The sequence below is a fragment of the Carcharodon carcharias genome, chromosome 21, assembly GCF_017639515.1.
Source record: "Carcharodon carcharias isolate sCarCar2 chromosome 21, sCarCar2.pri, whole genome shotgun sequence".
Classification (NCBI taxonomy): domain Eukaryota; kingdom Metazoa; phylum Chordata; class Chondrichthyes; order Lamniformes; family Lamnidae; genus Carcharodon; species Carcharodon carcharias.
This window is the reverse complement of record NC_054487.1, coordinates 11,112,063-11,135,492: the sequence shown is the minus strand read 5'-3', so window position 1 is coordinate 11,135,492 and position 23,430 is coordinate 11,112,063. Positions and strand designations below refer to the sequence as shown.

At 43.1% G+C, this 23,430-nt stretch overlaps 1 protein-coding gene across 1 annotated transcript in view; it reads left to right on the top strand.

Annotated features, from left to right (window-relative positions):
- Positions 1-23,430, top strand: part of nrcama (neuronal cell adhesion molecule a) — a 102,122-nt gene that overhangs the window by 55,391 nt on the left and 23,301 nt on the right. Inside the window, exons 22-27 of the mRNA XM_041215796.1 lie at positions 4,075-4,197; positions 8,124-8,303; positions 12,114-12,146; positions 13,157-13,222; positions 16,808-16,924; positions 21,820-21,978. Coding sequence (XP_041071730.1) covers positions 4,075-4,197; positions 8,124-8,303; positions 12,114-12,146; positions 13,157-13,222; positions 16,808-16,924; positions 21,820-21,978 — 678 coding nt within the window. The remainder of the gene's footprint in view (positions 1-4,074; positions 4,198-8,123; positions 8,304-12,113; positions 12,147-13,156; positions 13,223-16,807; positions 16,925-21,819; positions 21,979-23,430) is intronic.

Sequence of the window (23,430 nt, the reverse complement as noted above, 5' to 3'; positions counted from 1 at the left end):
AAGAAATTCCTCCTCATCTCCAACACAAATAGGAGACACCTTATTTTTAAACTCTGCCCCTAGTTCTAGATTCCCCACTAGATGAAATACCCTTCCAGCATCTATCCCGTCAAGTCCCCTCAGAGTCTTTTATGTTTCAATAGGATCACCTCTCGTTCTTCTAAACTACAATGAGTATAGGCCCAATATGCTCAGCCTTTCCTTATTAGACAACTCCTTCGTCCCAGGAATCAGCCTTGCGAATCTTCTCTGAACTGCTTCCAATGCAAGTATATCCCTCCTTAAGTAAAGAGACCAAAAATGTACACAGTATTCTAGTACAGTCTCACTACTGCCCTGTACAGTTGTAGCAAAACTTCACTACTCTTATACTCCACCTCCCTTGCAATAGAAGCCAACATTCAATTTGCTTTCCCATTTACTTGCTGTAACTGCATGCTAATTTTTTCTGATTCATGTACAAGGACCCCAGATCCCTTTGTACCACAGCATTCTGCAATCTCTCCCCATTTGAATAATAATCTACTTTTCTATTCTTCCTCCCGAAGTGGACAAATTCACATTTTCCCATATTATACTCCATCTGCCAATTTTTGCCTGCTCACTTAACCTATCTATATGCCTTTGCAGACTATTTGTACCCTCCTGACTACTTGCTCTCCTACCTATCTTTGTATCATCAGCAAATTTGGCTGCAAGGCAGTTGGTCCCTTCATCCAAGTCAGTAAATAGTTGATGCCTGAGCCCTTTTAGCACTCCACTAGTTACAGTTTGCAAACCATTTACCCCAACTCTCTGTTTCCTATTAGGTAGCCGGTCCTATATCCATGCTAATATATCACCTGCACACCATGAGCTCTTATCTTGTGCAGTACCCTTTTTTGTGGTACATTATTGATTAGGGTTTGGAAATACAAATACACTATGTCGACTGACTCCCCTTTATCCATCCTGTTTGGCACATTCTCAAAGAACCCTCATAAGTTTGACAAGCACAATTTCCCTTTCTCAAAACCATGTTGACTCTGCCTGATTGTATTATGATTTTCTAAATATCCTGCTACTGACTCCTAATGTTAGGATTCTAATGTTTTTCCCCATTGACAGTGTTAGACTGACTGACCTACAGTTTGTTGATTTCTGTTTCCCCACTTTCTTGAATAGAGGTGTTACATTTGCATTTTCCAATCCACTGGGACCTTGGAAATTTTGGAAGATTACAGTCAGTGCTTCCTCTATGTCTCCAACCACTTCTTTTAAGCGCATAGGATGCAGGTCATCTGGTCCAGGGACTTGTCAGCCTTTAGTCCCATTAGTTTTCCTAGTATTTTTTCTCTGATTGCTTTAAGTTCCTCCCTCCCTTTTGTCCCCGGGGCAGAATTTTCCCGTCGGCAATTTGGGGGCGGGGCCCGCTCGCTGACGGGAAAATGACGCGGGATGATGTCGGGAGGAACCCCCAACGTCATCCCGGTCCATTTAAATATTGAGGAAGGCGGGCGGACAGTGAAATCAGCTGTCTGCCCGCTGACCTGTCAATGGCCAATTAAGGTCATTGTCAGGCTAATTAACCTTGTTAAAGACCCTGCCCGTCCAAGCTTAAGGCTGGCGGGCAGGCCAGGAGCCCCAGGGGGCTTCTGATAATACATGAACCCTCATCCACTGGCGGGATGAGGTTTCATGTCCGTTTTTAAAAACTTTAATAAAGTTTATGTGCTTCTTATTAACATGTCCCATCTCGTGTGACATTGTCACATGAGGGGGACATGTTAATAATTTTAATATTTTTCTATTTTTTAAGATTTTTATACTGTCAGTAATCTCCCTGAGATAGGACTTGGTCTCAGGGAGATGTGTGCACTTTGACAGATGGGGAATCCCTCCACCCCACCCCCCCACACAGGAAACGCATAGCACTTCCTGTCGGGCAGGTCGCTGGGCAGGACTTAATCGGCCCGCTCATTCAAAATGGCGGCCGGCCCCGTTTCGGCAGCAGAGTTCAGCTGCCCGCCCACCGCTGAGCTGATGGGGCCCTCCCACCCATCAAGGTAAAAATTCTGGCCCTGCTTTTTGACTATATTTGGGATTTTTTTGTGTCTTTTACTGTTAAAACAGATGCAAACTACTTGTTCAAAGTTTCTGCCATTTCCTTGATCCCCATTATTAATTCCCCAGTATCATCTCTAAGGGACCAATGCTTGCTTTGGCAACTCTTTTCATTTTTATGTACTTGTAGAAGCTTTCACTTTGTAGAAGTTTTGCTATATCTTATTAGTTTTCTCTCATATCTCCTTAAATGTCTTCCACTGCTTCTCTGCCAACCTACCTTTTAACCTATTTTTCCTTGTAATTGCCTTTATGTAAATTCAAGGCACTAATTTCAGAATCCCATTTTTTACCCTCGAACTCAATGTTAAATTTTATCATATTATGATCACTCCTACCGCGAGGATCCTTTACTATGAGATCATTAACCCTGTCTTATTATACATTACCAGGAATAAAATAACCTGTTCCCTGGTTGGTTTCAGAATATATTGTCTTAGGATGTATTTGGGACAGTCTCTTATGAACTCATTCTCCAGGCTACCTTTGCAAATTTGATTTGTTTAATCTGCATGAAGGCTAAAATAGCCCCCGATTATTGCAACAACTTTCTTACAAGTCCCCATTATTTTTGGATTTATACTGTCTTACAGGGTAACTTACTGTTAGAGGGCCTTATAAATTACTCCCACCAGTAACTTGCTTCCTTTGCTGTTTCTTATCTTCACCCAAACTGATCCTATATCTTAATCTTCTGAACCAAGATCATTTCTCATGACTATACTGACCTCTCACCTCTTCTTCCTGTCCTTCCAAAATGTCAAATACCCTTGAATATTCAGGTCCCAGCCATGGTCACATTGTAACCAAGTCTCTGTAATGGATATAAGATCATACACACTTATTTATATTTGTGCTATCAATTCATCTATCTTGTTATGAATGCTGTGTGCTTCCAAATAAAGAGCCTTTAATTCTGATTTAAATTTGAGTAAGAATCGCAAACTTATTGGACAATTGCAAGGACAAAGGCTCCTCCATTGCTACCTTCTGGATCCTCATACTGAACTCTCTTACAGTCACACCCTCCTGTCCCCTAGCATGGGCCAAATCTGAAGAAACTAGCCTAAGGGGTGTGACTGCCTCCTGGAACAAAATTTCTAGGTAGCTTTCCCCCTCCCTGATGCATTGCAATGTCTGAAGCTCAGATTCCAGCTTATCACCTCTGAGCCTCACACTGCAGACATTTACTGCAGATGTGTTTGCCATGGATCACACAGATATCCACCAGCCCACACATGCCAAAGTTGCAACACATCATCTGCCCTGCTATCTTTATTGTGTTTATTCAACTAAACTATGACCAGCTTCTTTGAACTGCCTGTGCCCATGTGGTGTAAATACACCTCATGGAGCTGTTAGGGACAGAGTTCCAGGCTTTTGACTCAATGACAGTAAAGAAATAATGACATAGTTCCAAGTCAGGATGGTGAGTGGCTTGGAGGGGAACTTGCAGCTGGTGGAGTTTCCATGTATCTGTTGCCCTTGTCCTTTTAGGTGGCTTTGGAAGGTGCTGTCTAAGGAGCCTTGGTGAGTTGCTGAAATGCATCTTATTGATGGTACACACAGCTGTCACTGTGCGTCGGTGGTGGAGGGACTGAATGGAATGTTTAAGGTGGTGGATGGGGTGCCAATCAAGCAAGCAGCTTCTTGTGTGTTGTTGGCGCAATCATTACTGCATCATCATCATCAGTGAGATGTTCCAGAGTGACTGGGTATTAGGGCTATGAAATGCAAGTTTTACTGTGTACTAGAGGGATGAGCTTCACTTCCTGTCCCTGCCTTTTCAATTTTATATTGTCTTAAAAACATTACATAAACTTTTGGAGTGATTTGAGCATTTATCCTGTATAATCTTTACTTTTAATCTTCCTATGTCAGATATCAGATAAATATGTAATAAAATACAGATTACTTGTCTAAGTGATATACAGAATTATTATTTACATGTCTGGATATACTTTTCTTCAGTGCCCAGCTCGCCAGAATTTTTGAAGATTACAAGCCCAGCACTTCACTCCCTGACCCTACAGTGGGGCCCTCCACTTCACCCAAATGGTATTCTTAAAGGATACACGCTCAAGTACCAGCCCAGTAAGTATCTGTAATGTGGCAGTTGTGTAGAATCTTGAATTGTCAGCCCTCTCTGAGCTTATCTTGTCCATGAAACCCACCTCCTGCTCCCTCAATCCTATTTCCACTAAACCTCTCATCACGCAGCTTCCCCACCCCCCCACCACCCCGCCCCCCCGCCCCCCCCCAAATGTTAACCAATATTATAAATGGTTCACTGTGTTTGGATATTGTCCCACTCTCCACTATATCTGCCCTTATTATCCCTCTCCTCAGAAAACCAACCCTCAGCGCCACCGTCCTTTCAAACTAGCATCCCACCTCCAACCTCCCTTTCTTGCCTGATGTCCTTGAACGTGGTTGTCGCCTCCCAAAACCATTCTCATCTCGCCCAGAACTCCCATGTTTGAATCCCTCCAATCAGGTTTGCATCGCACCACAATACAGAAATGGCTCTTGTCAAGGGCACAAATGATATCCTTTGTGACCGTGACACAGATCACTATCCCTCCTCATCCTTCTCGACCTGTCTGTAGCCTTCGAACCAAGTGACCACACCATCCTCCTCCAGTGTCATCCAGCTGGGTGGGGCTACACCAACCTGGTTACATTCTTAACCACCTAGTCGTAGTCAGAGAATCACTTGCAATGGCTGTCTGCCTGCTCCATACCCCTTCTATCCCCAGAGGAACCATCGTGGGCCTCCTCCTATTTCTCATGATGCCCCTCAGTGACACTCTCTGACCAGGGTTAGTTTTCATGTGTACACTGGTAACACCCGGCTCTACCTCCTCATCTCCAATTGACTCTTCCAGTGTTACTAATTTATCAGATTGCTTATCTGACAACCAGTACTGGATGGGCTTAAATTTCCTCCAATTAATTATTGAGAAAATTGAAGCCATTGTTTTCAGCCCCTGCTCCAAAATCCTATCCCTAGCTATCGACTCCATCCGTCCCTGGCAACAGTCTGAGATTAAGCCAGTTTGCTTGCAACCTTGGTGTCAACCGAGCTACCACCCCTGTGTTCGCTGTTCTGCATTGGCTGCTGATCAAGCGATGTTTTGATTTTAAAATTCTTGCCCTTGTTTTCAAATTCCTCCGTGGTCTCCCCCCTCCCTATCTCTGGAATCTCCTCTCACCCCACAATGTTTCAAGATGTCTGCACTGCTCCAATTCTGGCTTTTTGTGCATTCCCAATTATAATTGTTCCACCATTGGGAGCCATGTCTTCAGTTGCCTGGACCCCCAAACTCTGGCATTCCCTGACAACAGTTCACCATCTCTCTACCTCACTTGCCTATCTTTAAGACACACGTTAAAAGAAATCTCCCTCTTCGACCAAGCTTTTGCTCAGCATCTGATGTAATAAACACCTTTTGTGGCTCAGTGCCACACCTTGATCCATCATGCTCCTGTGAAGCACCTTGGGACCTTTTGTTATGTTAAAGGCGTTATATAAATGTAAGTTGTTGTTGCCAGTTGTGATGCAATGCCTCTACTGGCTGTGGGCAGTAATTACATCAACCATTCCCATTTTAAATGTGGACAGAGGATTTATAATGAGAAGCGGGTCACTGTGCAGACATTGGATTTTTAATGTAGATGTGGATCGTGCAAGGGTCAAGCTGGTGTTGGTGGGATAAGTAATACTGGGAAGAAAGGCATCTTGTAGGATGATGGATTCTGAAGTTTACCATCAATGAGGAATTTTAGCAGCAAAGTAGTGAAGGAGAATTCTTGACATAGCATAACTTCAAAATTAAACCTTTGAGGAACAGGTAGTTTTTGGAAATCTAAACCGTGGACACTACAAACAATCTGCCATTGTCTCACTGAGCTGGACTCTGAAGTAAAATAATAAGGTGCACAGAATTTTGACATGCAACAGTTACTCAAGAAAACATCTTAAATTTATTGTCAAGGATATTTTGAAACCATTTGCAGAAAGAGAGCCAAAAATTGCTCTAGTCTGAGCAAGGTCACAATCTAATGGTACTACAAATAATTCAATATTCAACAAACAATAATTGTTTGGATTTCTTAATGTAAGCAACAGTAAGTCTCTCTCTCTCCCTCCCTCTCCCTCATTCCCATCAAGTGCTCCTGTCACAAGAAACTCAACACCAGAAATACCAAATTCATAAAATTCACCCCTGCGTGTGAAAATAGACGGTGAAAACAGTGGGTTGACTTTACTTTGTTTGACAATCACAAGCCAAGCCTCAGTTTGGTTGTTTCGGTTACCTCTTGATTTATAAGGGCTGTATGATTGGCAAGAGTGTGACAGTGATTTTTCTTCACTGGTGTGCTACACTAGCAGCAAGAGGGATTAGCACTGTTTTAAACGTGTCCAGTGTAACCAGCGTTACATTTTAAGCTTTTGCATCCAAAGAAAAATAGACCGAAAATGTTACATTTATTTCTGAAAAGAGTTTGTACATTCCCTCCTGATCCAAGTTTCACGGCTGTAAATTATACGCAGGTGGCACATAGCCAGCACGGTTGGGCGAGATGGGTCTCCCAGGCTCAGAGGAGGCTGTTCTGCTTCAGTTGTTAAATAAGTTTGATTTATGTATTTTATTTGCCATCATTTGAAAGGATTACATTATGAGGACAGATTGCATAAACCAGGTTTGTATTCCCTTGAGTATAGAAGAGTAAGGAGTGATCTAATTAGGGTGTTTAAAGACTTTGATGAAGTAAGTAGTGATAAACTATTTCCTCTGCTGGAGGCAGCCAGAGCAGGAACTGTGTCGTTCAGGGGTGATGTCAGGAAGCACTTATTCATACACAGAGTATTGGATATCTGAACTCTGCACCCAAAAGAAAGAGTTTGGGGTCAGTTGAACATTTCAAAGCTGAGATTGATGGATTATTGTTTGATAGGGGTATTAAAGGCTGTGCAACCAAGACGGGTAGATCGGGTTAAAATACAAATCAGCCAGAATCTAATTGAATGGTGGAATAGGCTGAATGGCCTATTCCTGTTCCTTTTGTCTGAACAGTGCCTTCAGTTTTGTTGAACCGTTGCAGACAATGAAACAAAAGCAAAAGGCAATGGATGCTGTAAATCTGAAACAATAACAGGAACAGGCTGGAAACCTGCAGCAGATCAGGCAGCATCTTCTGGAGAGAGAAATAGAGTTAACATTTCTGCCTGGAAAAACTCAGCAGGCCTGGCAGCTTCGGCGGAGAAGAAAAGAGTTGACGTTTTCGAGTCCTCATGACCCTTCAGCAGAACGGGTCTTCAGTTCTGCTGAGGGGTCATGAGGACTCGAAACGTCAACTCTTTTCTTCTCCGCCGAAGCTGCCAGACCTGCTGAGTTTTTCCAGGTAATTTTTTTGTTTTGGATTTCCAGCGTCCGCAGTTTTTTTGTTTTTGTAACATTTCTGCTTGATGACCCTTCATCAGAACTGGAAGCTATTTAAAGATGAACAGCTTTTAAGCCAGTACAGAAACAGGGAGAAGGAGGGGCAAGACCAGAGACATGAGCTGCTCAGTTAAAAGGATTTAATTAAGTAATTGGGGTGATTTTAAATGGCACCACTTTCATTCCCGCGAGCTTTGCTGTTTGTTCATGCTCCTTTCTTATATACCTGAGTTGGTTCTCTAGAGTTTGTTTCTTTGAGACAGATTTGTACACTCCTTTCACTTCAGTTGTGATTTGTTGCTCTTTAATGATTGCAAAATTTGAGCTAATCAGCTGTAAGAAATTTGCATATACAAAGGCGTGACAGCTGAAATGTAACAACGTATGCTAATACAACATTAAACACATAGAATTATTTTGAAATTGATGTGCAGGGTTGTTTGCAGTTGGAATACTATAAAGCATTAATTACTGGCTAAATGGCAGCATGTAATCATCAAACTGTCACTGGCGCCTAACATGACAATGGAACTTGCTTCCGAAACAGAAATTTATTTGCCTGTTCCCTTTCAGTTAACAGTACGCATGAGTTGGGCCCTCTGGTGGAGATCACAATCCCTGCAGAGAATGAAACCAGCTGGACTCTGAAAAACCTCAACTACAGCACACGCTACAAGTTTTATCTCAACGCCTTTACCGGTGTGGGAGCTGGCAGCAAGTTAACTGAGGAGGCCATTACTGTCATGGATGAAGGTACAGCTGCACCCAGAGATTGACCTTGTTCTCAGCTGTCAGTGCTGATATTTAACACTGCATTTTGCAAAGTTCTCAAATGTCTGCTTCCATTCAAGTCCTCTGATTTTTTTTAAGAGGAACTCTCTTCAGAGATAAAGACACAGTCTTGTAGTAATGAAACATGTGGACTGGTAGGTACAGGTCCCAGCAATAGCGTTCAAGTGGCCACAGCTGAGTTAATGGAAAAGAAAAATCACTGAGTTTCCTTATCCAGTGACCCCGCCCACTCTCCCTCCCCATTACTGTACAATGTACTTGTGTACATGATAAGGACAGGAACGGGGATCTTGTTTGTGAGAATGCACACTTGCAGCTACTGTATTGCGATGCTAGTGAGTTGGAGTCTTCTATTTCTGTATTGACGAAAACGGAGACAGGTCGAAGCTTTTCACTCATCAGGACACTTCATAAGAATACCAATATAAAGGGAAAAACAGCAATTTATACAGGTTTCAATGGGCCACATCCTGCACTCAAATTTATCTTTGAAATGGAGCAGTCAAATAAACTCCCCTTCCCTCATGTACTAGTTGAGAAATCTGCCGGGGGTTCTCTACCACAGTCTACCGCAAGCCTACCTTCACTGGCCAATATATGTTGGGATTCTTACAGTTCCGCACACTATAAGATTGGTATTAATGGCAACTTTGTAATTTGGGCCCGAGTCATTTGCTCACCATACAAACTTGATGCTGAAATAGGACACAAAAAGGCATCCTGCAGGATAAAGGCTACCCTGAGCAGATTATTTCATGCTGTACATCACGTAAACTCAGGAACAGGCCTAAGGCCGTCACTTTTGGTCCTGAAAAGTGCCCAGTCTACCTCAGATTACCCTGGAAGGACAAGGTATCTCAAAAATTTGAGTAACAGGTGAAGCTAGCTGTTTCACACTGCTACTGTGCAGCAGCAACACGAGTGGTATTCACCACTAACAGGATGCTGCCATCAAGCCAAAAAGAGGTTCTGCCCATCGCACAAATGAGTAATGTGGTACATGAATTTCAGTGCCAGTGTGATGCTAGCTATGTCCCAAAGACTGGTGGATCATATCAAACAGCATGTCCCAGCTGCTGTTTGTAATGGGCAAGGTACAGACCGTACCCAACCAGCCCATGCTTGCAAAACTCAAAACACGGTGTCCAACATTAAATGTGATTCTGTGATTGGACAACATTTGCTAAATAATCCTCAACAGATTTAAGATTGTCAGTTGGGCTCACAATGTGGCACATTTAGTGTACTGAAAGCTACATATATTAATACACAGGGCCCTGTTCTTTGCAGACAGAAAGAACATGTACACACATTGCTCCTGTTTCAGCTAAACAAAATAAGTGACAGCCATTTGCTGGTTCATTCCTCAGGGCAATGCCTTGACCAATCAGGGTCAAGCTGCCTGGTTTAAATTTCAAACAATGCTTGGCAGTTAACTGTCAGTCACCATCACTGATGCATTCTGCATGGCAATGCCTCTACCAGTCAGAGTCCACTTGCCAACCAATCAGAACTCTCTTCACATACAGTATAAATTGTTATTTTCCCCTTATATTGGTATTCTTGATTGTCCTGATGAGTGCAAGAGGAAAAGCTTCGACATGTCTCTTTTTTTCAGCAATACTAAAGTTCCTTAGTGCCAAATGATTATCTTCTATTTCTTGTGGCAGTTGAGGCAATCAAATTCTCCCACTGCTGTTTTATCCAGAATGAGATACCTTACTCGGATCAGAGTCACATCAGCTTTATACCCAGAAGCTGGCACTTCTCAGTTGCTCTCCATAACAGACTTGTCTTTGGGCTGTTTTGGTAACAAAGGGCATATTACATGGAGGGCTTGTTAGCCTAAATCACAATGTCTTACATGGAGGATTGGAGAACTGGCATTAGTCTAATTTCTACCCAGTAACCTGTCTGTTTTGGGTGGCCCCACCAGGTGCTATACTCTTGCCAGTGTGGCTGTCAGGGCAGTAGGAACTTGCAAGCTTTCCCAATTCCTGAGAGAGAACGTAATGTCAGGTCTGACACATGAAGAATGACCACTTGTGAATGGGTGACACATGGTGGCAGGGGTTGGGGAGGGCAGGTGTGGGTGGTGAGCTGTGCAGTTGGCAATACCTGTAAACTGTACCCCAGTGAAACAATCTCTCCTAGAGAAGGGGAGGAGCCATTGGAGAGGGGGAAGAAAATTCCGAAGTACCCCAGGTAGCCTGGGAAATGCAAATAGTACAGGCCAGGACCTTGTGCACCTCAGATTCCAGTTGGCTGTTAATCAGGCTCTCTGCTCCTATAGCCAGTCAAGGCATGTCAGGCAGAGAATATGGGGAGAAGCCTTTGGTTATCCCTCAGGAACAGCCACACATCTAGTGACAGTATAAGGAAGTGAGTCAAGATTTCCAAGTGGTATTGGGTGGAACAGAGTCAGATTTACCAACATGTTTAAATCAGAGAAATTTTCTGAACTGTGATTCATTTGTGCTCTGGAAATTAGCCTAATGCAGTGTTGCGTTCAGTGACTTGTTGTTGTTGAAAGGCTGCTTATCAATCCCTGTGAGTATTTGGATTAAATTTAGTTAACATGAAAAAAGAATGATTTTTTTCACAAAATATTCTGGACGATTTTGAGAATCATTCTGCCGATTGGGCACATCTGCCCTCCTGGTTTTCATGTGCAGCAACATTGAACGGAAATGTGGAGCATTTCCAGTGGTTGGTTTGACCTGCCAAACACCACCACCTTCTGAAAGGTTTGGATGATTTCAGTGGAGGTTCCAACTCGAGAGTAAACTGCTTCTTGTTTCTTTAAGCACATTGCCGCCTACAGGCCAGAGTTGACCCAGTAGACCAATAGGATGATCACAGTTTGGATACAGCCACATGGATAGGAAGCTTTGAGAACACTGCTGGTGCCAGAAGTACCTGCTCCAAACACCCTGCTGTGTTGCCAACATTCATCAATTAATGAAATTTTACATCCATAAAAATGAAGTAAAACAAGACTGGGGTATATTTTATAATTCATCAGGCTTCCCAGCAGGTCTACTGATTCCTGACCCTCTACCTCAGTCATTCCCACTGCCGATGATACTCCATTGCTTTGCCTGGGAAAATGAAGTCGATGGGATCACCGGCAAGTGTTGAGAGTTGAGGAGCTGGAAAACTTCTGGGAATTGCAAGTGCGTCACGCACTGGTAGAGGAACTCTGGAACTCTTGGTGATTGCATTCACCATTTTGGTTCTAGGCACATTTGTTGCCATTGAAGTGGCAGTTTCTTGCTCTAGCCCTGTAATTACACTGTGGGATGGGAACAGGCAGACACCTGATGGTTTTCGCTTTCAATGAGTTAGAGCTTACATCAGGGGACCAACAAGTTGGGGTAGAAATTTGTCTCGGGCGGAATTCCATTGGGAGCCCATTGTACAGTCAGCTTGATGTTCAGTCTGTTGAAGTCAATGGAATGGGAAATTGGGCAAGATGTATCACAGGTGGTCAGTTTGATCTCAATCCATGATAAAGTCCTGCCCCCAAATTGTTTGTGTTGTTTATTCATCGTGTCACCGCAAAGCCCATAGCTCCCTTTTCAAAGGAAAGCCTGCTGAATTTGGAAACGGTGTCAACGTGTTTTGATATTTGTCTTTCTCTGTGCATGTTTCCAGAGCATTCCCAGTGTGCTCCTAATTATACAGTCTGTGTTTTTTTATTGTTCCCTTCCCCTCACACCCGCCCCCCCAATTTTCTCTCTCCCTCTCTCTCTCTTTCACTATTGGCAGTGATTCATCAAACTGCCCCAGGGGCAGGCAAAGGTAACCTGCATGGTTTCTGAGTTTGTGACTGTTTGCCGTGCATTTGGGTTTGAGTTGCAACAGTTTGGGGTGCATTGGTCGGGGTAGTGGAGCTGAAGCTGACAGCTCTTTAGTTCTTTGTATCGTGTGTTGTACAACAATCTCCAGCAGAATCTGCAAGAAAAGCTTGTTTCATAGATTGCATTAAATGTTCTGTCCTGGAGGCGCGGGCAGCTCTTGATCAATAGCCCTGCACTCTCCTGAATTTCTGCAGCCTAGCTGTTTATTGTTAACCACACTTTTTTTTAAGATTAACAGCAAATGCCTTAATTCTTGAGTGTGCATGAAATTTCAGTTGCGTGTCATAGATTTTAACAGGCCCAATTTCTAACAATAGTTTTGCTTCTGGTTTTATTTTCCTTCAACTGAATAATTCTTTTTCAGGGTGAGACTCTCTTCACCTATTCTGCATCAAATAGCATCGCTGGCTGAGAGGGTTGGGTTTTTGCTCTGGGAGATGTTGGGGCCAAAGTGAGAGGCTCTCCGGATTTTCCTTTCTCTCTGTCTCTGGGTCATGTGGAGCCTCTGCGTAGCACCTTCCCACTAAGGCACAGCTTTTAAGACTGACCACTTGGTTGCCAACCCTCCAGGATTGTCCTGGAGTTTCCGGAAACCATGAACAAACGTGGACAAAAATCACGGGGACGTCTTTTTAAAAAAAAGTTTCTATTTTCTTTGTTTATTGTTTATGTTTTTGTTTATTTGTCATGAGAGAGGCTGTTTGGTTGGAGTTGGGAAGTTGTGTGACAAAATCTTCAGGAATATGTCCAGGTGGAGTTGGCAACCCCATTGTGGAGTGAAACCCAGCATGACTCACAGATAATCCAAAATGGCACATCTGCACGGTTCCTATCCTTTCCCAAGTGTCTACTATCTCTCTTTCTAAATTTCCAAATGATTATATTGCTGCATTTTACTGCACCTTCCCTCTGTCTCATTTTTTCTTTTTCTTCCTCTCTCTGCTGCTCCAGGAATATCTGCAACGTCTCCATTACTGAAAACAGATATAATAATCCCTGTTGATGAAAAAATGAAGGGTATTGGTTCTCTTGTGAATACAACCTTCAGTATTGCTTTTCTTGTGAATACAACTTCAGTATTGCTGTTCTTGTGAATATAACTTCAATAGTGCTTTCAATTATTTGCATCAACAAACATGCAAAGTTGTGTTGTCTACAAACTGATTATTGTATGGGGATACATGTTAGGGGTGAGTAGGCTCGGTTTAATTATCTGGTTTGAATTGAACTGGTTCAAATGGATTAATGGGATCTAATCTTGCCATTCTCTGCTCTACATCCCAACTCACCATGAAGCACCTATAATAATGCCACGGTGGCCCTTCATTTAATTTGCTTGATCCAAACTCATCGTTCCCCTCTACTAACTCCAGATAACTACCTGGTTTAATTATGGGCTTCACACCAGACCTAACTGCACCCAGGAACTCGCCATCCCTAAGCAGAAACCTCTAATAGTGTGTTCAAAACGTTGAAGTAATTTGAGGGGATAAATAGTGGAAGATTACTCCTACTGATCAGTGACTCAGTAACAAGGTGGCTGAGACTCATGATTACCACAATTGTCCTGTCAAGAGTTATTAGAATATGAATGCATTACCACAGGGCCACAGATAGCTTTCAAAGCCTAGATGCTGACCACATTTAAGGGTCAATGAAATAAATACTTGAAGAAGGAAAATGGTCAAGAGAAGAGAAGTGGGATTGGAGTAGATAGCTCGGGTGGGTGAGCCAGTGCTGGCCACAGCAGGATGGGCCAAAAGGTTCCCTTCTGTGTAGACATTTCTTGAAGTATATTGTGGCAGTGGTGAAATCTCGTGATCATAATATTCAGTGGAATTGGAGAAGACAGGGATGGCAATCCAGCATGTTGGTGCACTATCATATCATTCCACTCAGATTGCAAATCCTCTTCTGTATTTATCCATATTCACGTGGGCAGGTGTTCGAATATCTGCGGAATCATTCAGGAAGGTGCCAAGCAAAGGGAAAGAATCCTAAGCTGACATAGTCATAGCTCTTCACCACCACTGACAATAACCTAAGAATAAATGGCCTGATAACTCAGCTGGCATAGGCAGAAGTTAAAATGATAAATCAACAATAAGAGTTAAAAAGAAATGGCAAAACCCCAAGTGTATTTTGCTTGAAAAGTGTAAGGACAGATTTTTCTGTCATGGTTTTCTGGTCCTGCATTTTGTTCAACCTGTATTTTTCAATAAGAAAGCCATAGCAAGTTTTGACAGCACTTACCCGCATCATGCAGTGGACATGATTTTCCTATTACTGTGCATTCGGAATAATGCAATATTTGGCATGGTTGGTGGTAGATGTTTGAATTCATGATTTAAAATCAAAATAAAAGGTGAAAATATGAAAGGATTGACCAGTGCCTGAAAGGGAAAAGATCGGGAGCTCTCCATCAGAATTCGGTAAGACCCCAGATAATTGAATGCCACACTCCATCGTAACTAAGTGACCGTCATCACATCCACCTTAGATGCAGCGAAGAAGGAGGCCACTCGTACCATCGAGCTGTGCCGGCTTTTTCTAGAGCTATCCAATTAGCCTCCCACCCACTGCTTTCTCCCCTTAGGCCTGTAAATGTTTTTCCTTCCAACTATTTATCCAATTCCTTTTTGAAACTGCTGCCACCAACCTCTGAGGCTGCGCGTTGCAAATTGCAGCTCACTGTGTAATTTTTTTCCCTCTCCTCACCTCTGCTTGGTGGCCATAAATGTAAGATAGTCACTAAGCAATTGAATAATCAGGAGAAAATACTCAGAAAGGTGAGAATGTAGAACTTGCTACCACAAGGGGTAGTTTAGAGGAATAGCATAGATGCATTTTAAGGGGAAGCTAGCTGAATACATGAGGGAGCAAGATTTGGTAGGGTGCGTTGAAGTAAATTCACTGGGAAGAGGCATGTATGGAGCCTTTCTCTGTGCTATAAATGCAAGTTAATCAGAACTGGAGCAGGCCCCTGAAGATTGAGTGAGACCCTCCATCATCAAATGTGAGATCCAACTTTAAGAGAAAGGTGGTATGTTTAGTTTCCAAAAGGATCGTTATGGTTTTGTCATGCTAAGTAATATTGAAACAGTGAGAAGTGAGAGGTCACGCAAAGCGGGTATTGATTTGAAAAGGGGTGCAATTGAAGTAAAGTCACAAAGCTCCTGGTTCTCCACACAGGTCGGGATGGGTTACAGACAAGAGTCCGGCAGTGTCCTGCTCTTTTTTAAAAAAAATACCACTGCTTCACAATTAACTTGACACCAGAAGTGTACGTTTTACTTTCACTTTTACGTCCACTCCATCTCCACCCATCCCCAACCCATCATGGGCAGGAGGAGATGGAGTTAAACCTTAAAGCAGGACAAACAAGGCCAACCTGTACCCATTGGCATTCTCTTAGTGACAGGTTTCTAGGCACGGGGTTGTATCCATTCTTGGAGAGGCAGGCAATTGGGAGCCTGTTTGAAGGATTTAACTACTGCTGGCTGAGGGAAAGGGAAGGGGAAGTTGGCAACTCTGGAGTGCAAGTGCTTTTCCAGCACTCCTAGAGGATCAAGTATGCTTCTATCTCCCTCCCACCCCCAACTTCCCTGCCAACCCTTCAAACAGCACTGTGGCCTCGTTATGCTGATCATAGCCCCCACCCCCACAAACCACAGCAACAATTAGCAAGCCCTCGAACGCTAGTCTGCACCATGATCTTGGCCGTTCCACCCACGACCCCCCCCCCACCTTCTGCCCCGCAACTCCCAAGCCCTCAATTTTTGATCTACCCCATGATTACCAGGGATTGCTCCTGAGGCCTACTGCCAGGGTCAATCTGCCCACCTGCCAGTCTGGAAATGAAAGACAATCAGAATGAGGCTCTGCTGTTAAAATCAGGAGAATTTCCAGATGGCTGGGCAAGTTCCCCAATGGCCTCTTGCAATGCCCCAGCCCGCCTACCCCCCCCCCCCCCCCACCCCCCCAGCTTTGGTTAGAGAGGCCACAGGATGGCAAATGTGAAAATGGAGCAAGGGGGAAGTTGATGGACAGTTCATTTTATTTCTAAGTGCAGGTAAAACCACTTTGAGCAGAGAAACATATTACCTTCATTTACACACCAGCAAGTGCAGAGACCGTGGTTCTAACTAAAAGCAGGTTCTGTCACTAAAGCAGCTGACCACAAACTGAGCACAGACCCAGTGTACTGTGAGTTAGTGCAAAAAGGTCCAGGAACTGCCTCAGGACTGTCCGGTCAAGTGTTGTGTGCTGAGCAATTTCCAGGCCTTTAGTCCCTTCTGGTGCAAAGAGACAATGCACAGAAACCTTACAGTTATGTTATGGAGCGTTTAATGTGTTCTTATGGAATTATTTCCTCCACTGTTCTAACAATGAAGCTTCATAATTCTTAGTTCAAATGGGCTTATGCTTCTATTAAGAAAGCAGAGGAGAGAATTTTATGGGAACCCACTAAATGTTTAGACGAATGTAGTCCGGTATCCTATGGAAGAGGAAATTAACGTTTCATTTATTTTTTATGTATTTTTTAATGCACTCACTATTGTACTTTTTCATGTGACTCTCTCTCTTCTGTTGCCTACTCAGTCCTGGTCCTTCGTCCAGTAATTACGAACATAACCTCAGCCGCAACCCATGCAAATATCAGTTGGGAGTTTGATCGAATGGATATGCACTTTTATGTTGAATATCAGATAGCTGACAGTAAGACCTCAATTCATTGGATTGTCCGTGTTTTAATCTAGCAACTTCCAGTGTATGCTGATGAACATTTGGTTCATTTTTGTCTCACCCACCTGGTTGTTGTGTCATCTCAGAAATCAGTCACTCAGTGCCAGTAAAAGAGACTCTGTGCCATCAGCCTGCCTGCTTGTCCTGATTAACTCCTATCTTGAGCTTCTGGTCCCATTGTTACAAACTGATCAAATTCCAGAGGTTGATCTCCCCAAATAATGTTACCACAACAGGAATTCAGCCAGGATTAAGGGAAAAGTACCTCCAGGTTTGCAAATGTAATTCCAGCAGAAGAGACATTGAGGTAGATATGACTGATCAGAAATTGTGTATTGATTCACAAGTCTCAGGCCATAGTTATATTTCATCTGCTGGTCTGATGGTGCTACTTAATGGCTGCAAAGCATGTTTTGCAGACCTTTGTTACACAGTGACTGGCTTCAGTATGATCATCACTTGGTGCACCAAAGACAGAGTTTGGAAATATCCACAGAGCTTCACACTCTCCTAACAATTAAAAGATTGAACACAAAGTTTTAAAAGCTGTTTGGAGGCCCCATGGATTATCCAGACATTTCTAAGGTGCAACTTGCACTGGACTGCAGTCATACTACAGCCAGTGCAAGAATAAAGTGGTGTTAAAGCACAGGACCTTCGTTCTTGGTCACTCAATTGTTCAATCAGAGCCAACTACACGGATTGCACTGCCAATATTTTATGTTAATCTATGCCCAAAATTGCTTTGCATCAAAGTGAAGGCAAATGATAACTGCTCACTTGCATGGTTTTCCATTCTCAGCGCTTCACAGAATATTTGTTGTTTTAAAACCCAGCTAGTTCATAATGTCCTTTAGGAAAGGAAAACCTGCTACCATTATCCTGTCTGACCCATATGTAACTCCAGTCACACAGCAACGTGGTTGACTCTTAATGCCCCTGTAATGTGGATGACCCACTACCAACTTGTCAGGGCATAAATGCAGCCTTGCCAACAGTGCCAAGATTCCCTGTATTTTTTTTTTCAAATGCATGGGTAATATACCTTTAAGTCTGCAGCTACTTTAAACATTTTTGCACAGCTGCACACACACAGTAATTTACAGAGGCTGACTTGTTCGTGTCCTGCATGGGGACTTGTTCATGGCCTGCATAGGGACTTTTGGGTTAGTAGCAACAATGAGCAGCACTCACATCCTCAGAGCGAATAAAAGATTTAGTTCCTGAGGAACGGTAACTTTGAAATGTGCTAATCGCACAAAATGTTATTGATTCTTTTATCAACTTCTAGGACCATTTTGATGTGGAGCTCCTCATTTTGCTCAGTCAACCCCTTCTCTGACAATGTACTATCATAACTTTCATGCACAGGAGACACCTAGGAATGCTTGATAATATGGAAGATACTCACTTTGGTGTTTTGTCGAACAAATAAGGTAATTGCAGTAATCCTGTGATGTCCCTAGATAATAATTATAACGTGTGCAGACCAAAGAATGTGGACAACCTCTTCAAGGCTCTCTGATCCATCATGCTGCCTGTCTGCACTGAACTTTTAATGAGGAAATTATATTTACAAAATGAGCCTCTGTCCAGAGAAAGGGATGCATATTTCTCAGTACTTTAGAAAACAAGCAAAGGAAGTTTATATAATCTCTCCATGGCCTTATCCTCCCTACCTGAGCCATCTCCCCATCTCTCTCTCTCTCTGGACACACTCTATATTCTAGTCTCATCATACTATACAATATTTAGACAAATTGTAGATTCAGCCAGTTGAAGTATACCAGTTACTTCTACGCTTGAGCTTTACATTCAGGTCTATTGTCTGCAGTTCCGTTCTGTTTATCCTCATAATTGCCCTATTCTTGTTTGGTTTGCTTGTGTGCTCTGTGCATCATGTTGTGTGACAGTCCTATAAATACTGTATCACACCAGGAGGTATGGGGTAGGTTCTATCTGGGTGTCTAAACTCCTGTCAAATGCTTAACTTTAGTCACAATCATTTAGAGCATGACATACATCTGGTCTGGTCATCCAGCCCGGATAATAGATTGGAGTTGTAAACTATGTCACAGTAGTGCCAATGGTGAAGCAGCTGCTGGCCATTGAGAAAGCCAGCCAACCAACCTGAAATGTTAACTGTGTTTCTGTCAGACTGGCTGAGTATTTCCAGCATGTTCTGTTTTTATTATTGCAAATACACTTAGTGGCTGGACCACGTGTGATCTAATCTGCTGGGACACATGCAGCCTGATACTAACGTGCTGCCTTGCAAGATGCTGGCACTCGGTTCACTGGCACTTTGAGCTATTTCTAAGAGGCGCAATGCATTAAGAATTTGATTTGTTTCAGTTACAGATGGTCTGTCCAGCCATTGAGACATTGGGGTCGAATTAAGTAACCATCTGAGCAGCACACTGGGGCCTTGGGCTCTATAATTACTGTTCTGGATTAACGAGCATTTTACTGGCACTTTGGCTGTTCGAGCTGACACAACTACTTGCCATCCATTGTTAGTGTGATAGCTGGTTAGTCTGTTCAGTGACTGTGTGCTGAGCATCAGTGAAGTGATGTTTCCGTTAGCTGGTATGCAAAACATGATTCATCTTTACCCATTCTGTTCACTCCTGCTTATTGAGCCATGCAAATTATAAATTCCTGTGAAGAAAATGCTCCTCCTTGTCCATACAACACATTTCTTCCACCCAAGCTACAGTCACCTTCTGTTTAAAGCTTCTATTCATTTCTGCATACTGTTGACCCAAAATAGAACCAATAGAATATGATGCAGGCACATGGGTTTCATTTCCCATTGCTGAATTGGAGGTCAAACACTGTCCATGAGCAATTGCATCTGCCCCACCAGGTTGTAAACCTCTATAAGATATTTAACAGCACAGAGAAGGTATATTTGGAACCCGACTTGAGGATAGAGTGAGACAACATGGCACAGATTCAAACTGGTGCAAGACAAATTAAGGCCTGACGCCAGCAAAATTAACAACTCAACAATACACCTCTTGAGCGATGGAGCCAAAAATCCTCGAGTAATTTAAGAAACAGATGCCATGTTGCGGCAACTGTGTCTCAATCTTCTGACCAGCCGTAGGGGCAATTGTAGAGTTCTAGATGAAAGCCTACCCACATCCCCCCCCCACCCCACCTGATCTATCGTGACTGGATTAAGAAGAGAATGTGCTGGAGAGAAGGGAAAATACAGGATGATGTTTTGTAAATGGGGCCCCATTTCACCATTGTCACCTTCTACTGAAAGCTTCTATTCACTCTCCCAGTCTATCGACAGCCAAGTTAGGTCAATGGGCAAATTATAAAGGTATTTGGGTTCCAGTTCCCCATTGTTGATTCAGAGCCAGATATCATTTGTCCCTGAATGACTGGGTTTGCACATCTCCCCCACCCCTGCCCCCTGCCCCAGATTACAAGGACCGGTTAACTGAACTATACAACTCCTGTATAGGAGGGAACAATATGAAGAGGTTAGGAAAACCCAAGGGAAAGGTCACAATTTTGCTTCAGTGTTGTTGGGTCCTGTAAGCAGACATGGCGAAGACCTCTGGTTTGAAGCACCTCAACACACTGTAATTTATTCCATTGAGATTTTTACCAATACTTGTGGAATCAGGCCCATTTTTCTGAACGTCACATTGACGACCTTGACTACCACTTGTATAGGGATGACTGGAGGAGTGGAAAAAGGGAACCAAAACAATGCACAGAGAGCGACACACTTTGGGAGAAACAATAACTTTGACATGGGAGGAGTAGGGCTTGTTCACAACTTGGATGCCACCTGAAATGGCCATTAATACCCAACTCCTGTGTGTTCAGACATTGGCTTCTCACTCCAGCACAGGGAAAATGCCAATATTTAACACATGTGCATATCCCTTAATGGATTCCCTCTTCTAGGCTAGAGAAAATTGGAGCCTTTTTATAATTTTGAAATGAGAAATTCTACGAACCACACTCACTAAACTCTGAGCTCCTGATATTTGCCATTTTTCTAGTAAAGGAATGGTTTTCTGAGCAGGAATTGGCTGCACCTCTTATTTTCGCACCTGTTTGAAATGGCCCTTTGAGTACTGTGCAAGTAAGGAGCAACATGCTCTGGGTAGTATTTGAATCCCACATCTCTGTGCTGACCCACTTGCTGTCTGTTTTAACTCATCTGGAAGCTTTCCCAATACCCTGAGTGAATGAATTAAGTCTGGATCTGAACTTTGATTCCTGAACAATCCTGCATTGACTAGTCAGCTGATGCACTGGTGAGGGTGTTACGGTTGGCCTCATCTTGCCCCGCTTCTCCCCCCTAACTGGTCTCCACGCTCTTGTGGCTGCTGCAGTGACTGAGGAAATGAAGACTCTTGGACGCAGGTTTGGGCTTGGCATTGATGCTGCCCATGGGTGAACAACCACTGCTGGTGAGTACTGGCTGCTGTAGAGCTACCACCATGAGGCAGCAGCCCCCCTGGAAGAGCAGAAAGAGAGATCCAGGAGAGAGGAAAAGGCCTTGTCAATACTGCTTATGAAACGTAATGTCATAATTGTCATGTGTTATTTTGAGAGTGGCTGGCCTGATCAGTGATCAATAATTGGACTGATTTTATTAACACAGGGGAGGTGGGGGAATCAATTAACTTATCAACAGTTTAGCACTTGGTTGGACAATAAACTTCCTAACTTGTATTTCAGTACTTCAAGGGCATCTCACAAATCCATTCTGATTGCACACACATATACAGCATGCTCAGGTCAGCACCAGTTACAGCAAAAGAGATGTCAATGTAACACTAATCAGATCTGGCCACAATTATGTCAGTTGTTTGTCTCCATACGCTTTTCAGGTGAAGAGCCTCTGGAGAAAATGCAGATAAATGCCTCGCAGACCTTCTTTGTGCTAAAGGGCTTGTTGCCGGGAACTATTTACAGAGTGCGAGTTATTGCCGAGAACCAGGCGGGCCAGTTGCGGAGTAAGGACGAGCGGTTTGAGACCCGTCCACCAGGTGAGGCGGTGAGCAAAGAGCAGTCGGGTTTGGCCTCCCTCCCGACAAAGCTTCTGACTGGCTGTGGATGGACCATTGGGTTGGCTGTGTAAATCCAATGGCCAAGCCCATTTTCAGTAGTGTCTGCCAGCACTCTAGGATCTCGAGATGCTGCACTTGCTTCACTCAATTAACAAAGTATCCTTTGAAGCAAGTTGAGTATTGTCTTGCCTGAGCTTCTCAAAGCTTTCAAATCATTTTAAACAGGAATGTACACTGTTTCTTTTCTGGTGAACTTAGTTAAAAAATGTTAAAATTTCTTCTGGTGGGGACTTCAGAACTAGGTGGCATAATCTTAAAATAAGAACTAGGCTGTTAATGGGTGATGTTAGGAAGCACTTATTTACACAGGCTAGTGGAAATCTGAAGCTCGCTCCCCAAAAAAGGGTGTGGATGCTAAGGGTTAATTGAAATTTTCAAAACTGAGGTTGATAATTTTTTTTCTTTTGGCTAAGAGTAGGAAAGGATATGGAGCAAAGGCAGGTTCATGGAGTTTAGATATAGAGCAGACATGACCTACTTGAATGGGAGAAGAAGCTTGAGGGGCCTACTCCTGTCCCTATATTCCTTAACCTTGCAAGAGCCATTATGAAAGATTATGGGGGTGTGTGTGTATTGTCAACATTGCATTACAGGACCACTGGTTTCTGATAACTGAATACATCCAACTGTGGTTTTATTACATGGCATTCCTGGATGCTTATTCAGTGAGAGCATTCTGCAATTCTAACCACCTCCACAGTTTGTATTATATGTGAAAACCAGAAATGATTATCCTTGACTATGATGAAGTGGGTCTCCTCGATCCAGTGTTTGAAGTCCTGCTGCTTTTGTGTTTATCCAGTCATAGGGCTACTTTGCTAGTTTTGTATGGCTCATAATGGTCCTGAGGCCTGCTTGCATTGAGGGTCTCATCAGGGATGTTCTCTTTCTGTATCAATGGCATAACTCAGTCTGATTTATATTGGGTCTGGTGCTTGTTTTACCACATCTGTATTTAACTCATCTCTCGCTGAACCAACATGACAGTTATGCATATGGTCTTCCAATTAGTGCTGAATGATGGCATTTTGAATAGTTTTGCAGTCCTATTTTACAACCCTACAATTATTAAATTAGAATTTTGGTATCTAGTAAAAGAGTCGTGTTGATGCAGCCTGATGCATTATAGTAGTGTTTGGTTCTTCAGGCCGAGCATTTTAAAGGGACGGTGTCCCTTTTCTATTAGTCTGCTACAGTTGGGGTTCAGAGCTGACAAATTAAACCCAGTCTACCCTTCTACCCCTTTGACACTTTCTACAAGACTGTATTGGCAGAGTTGCTAAAACTGTAGTAATTATGGACAATCATTAAGTTCACTTTAAATAGCCCACAGGCAGCTCCAGAGCCACATGGGGCCTCACTTCAGTAGTG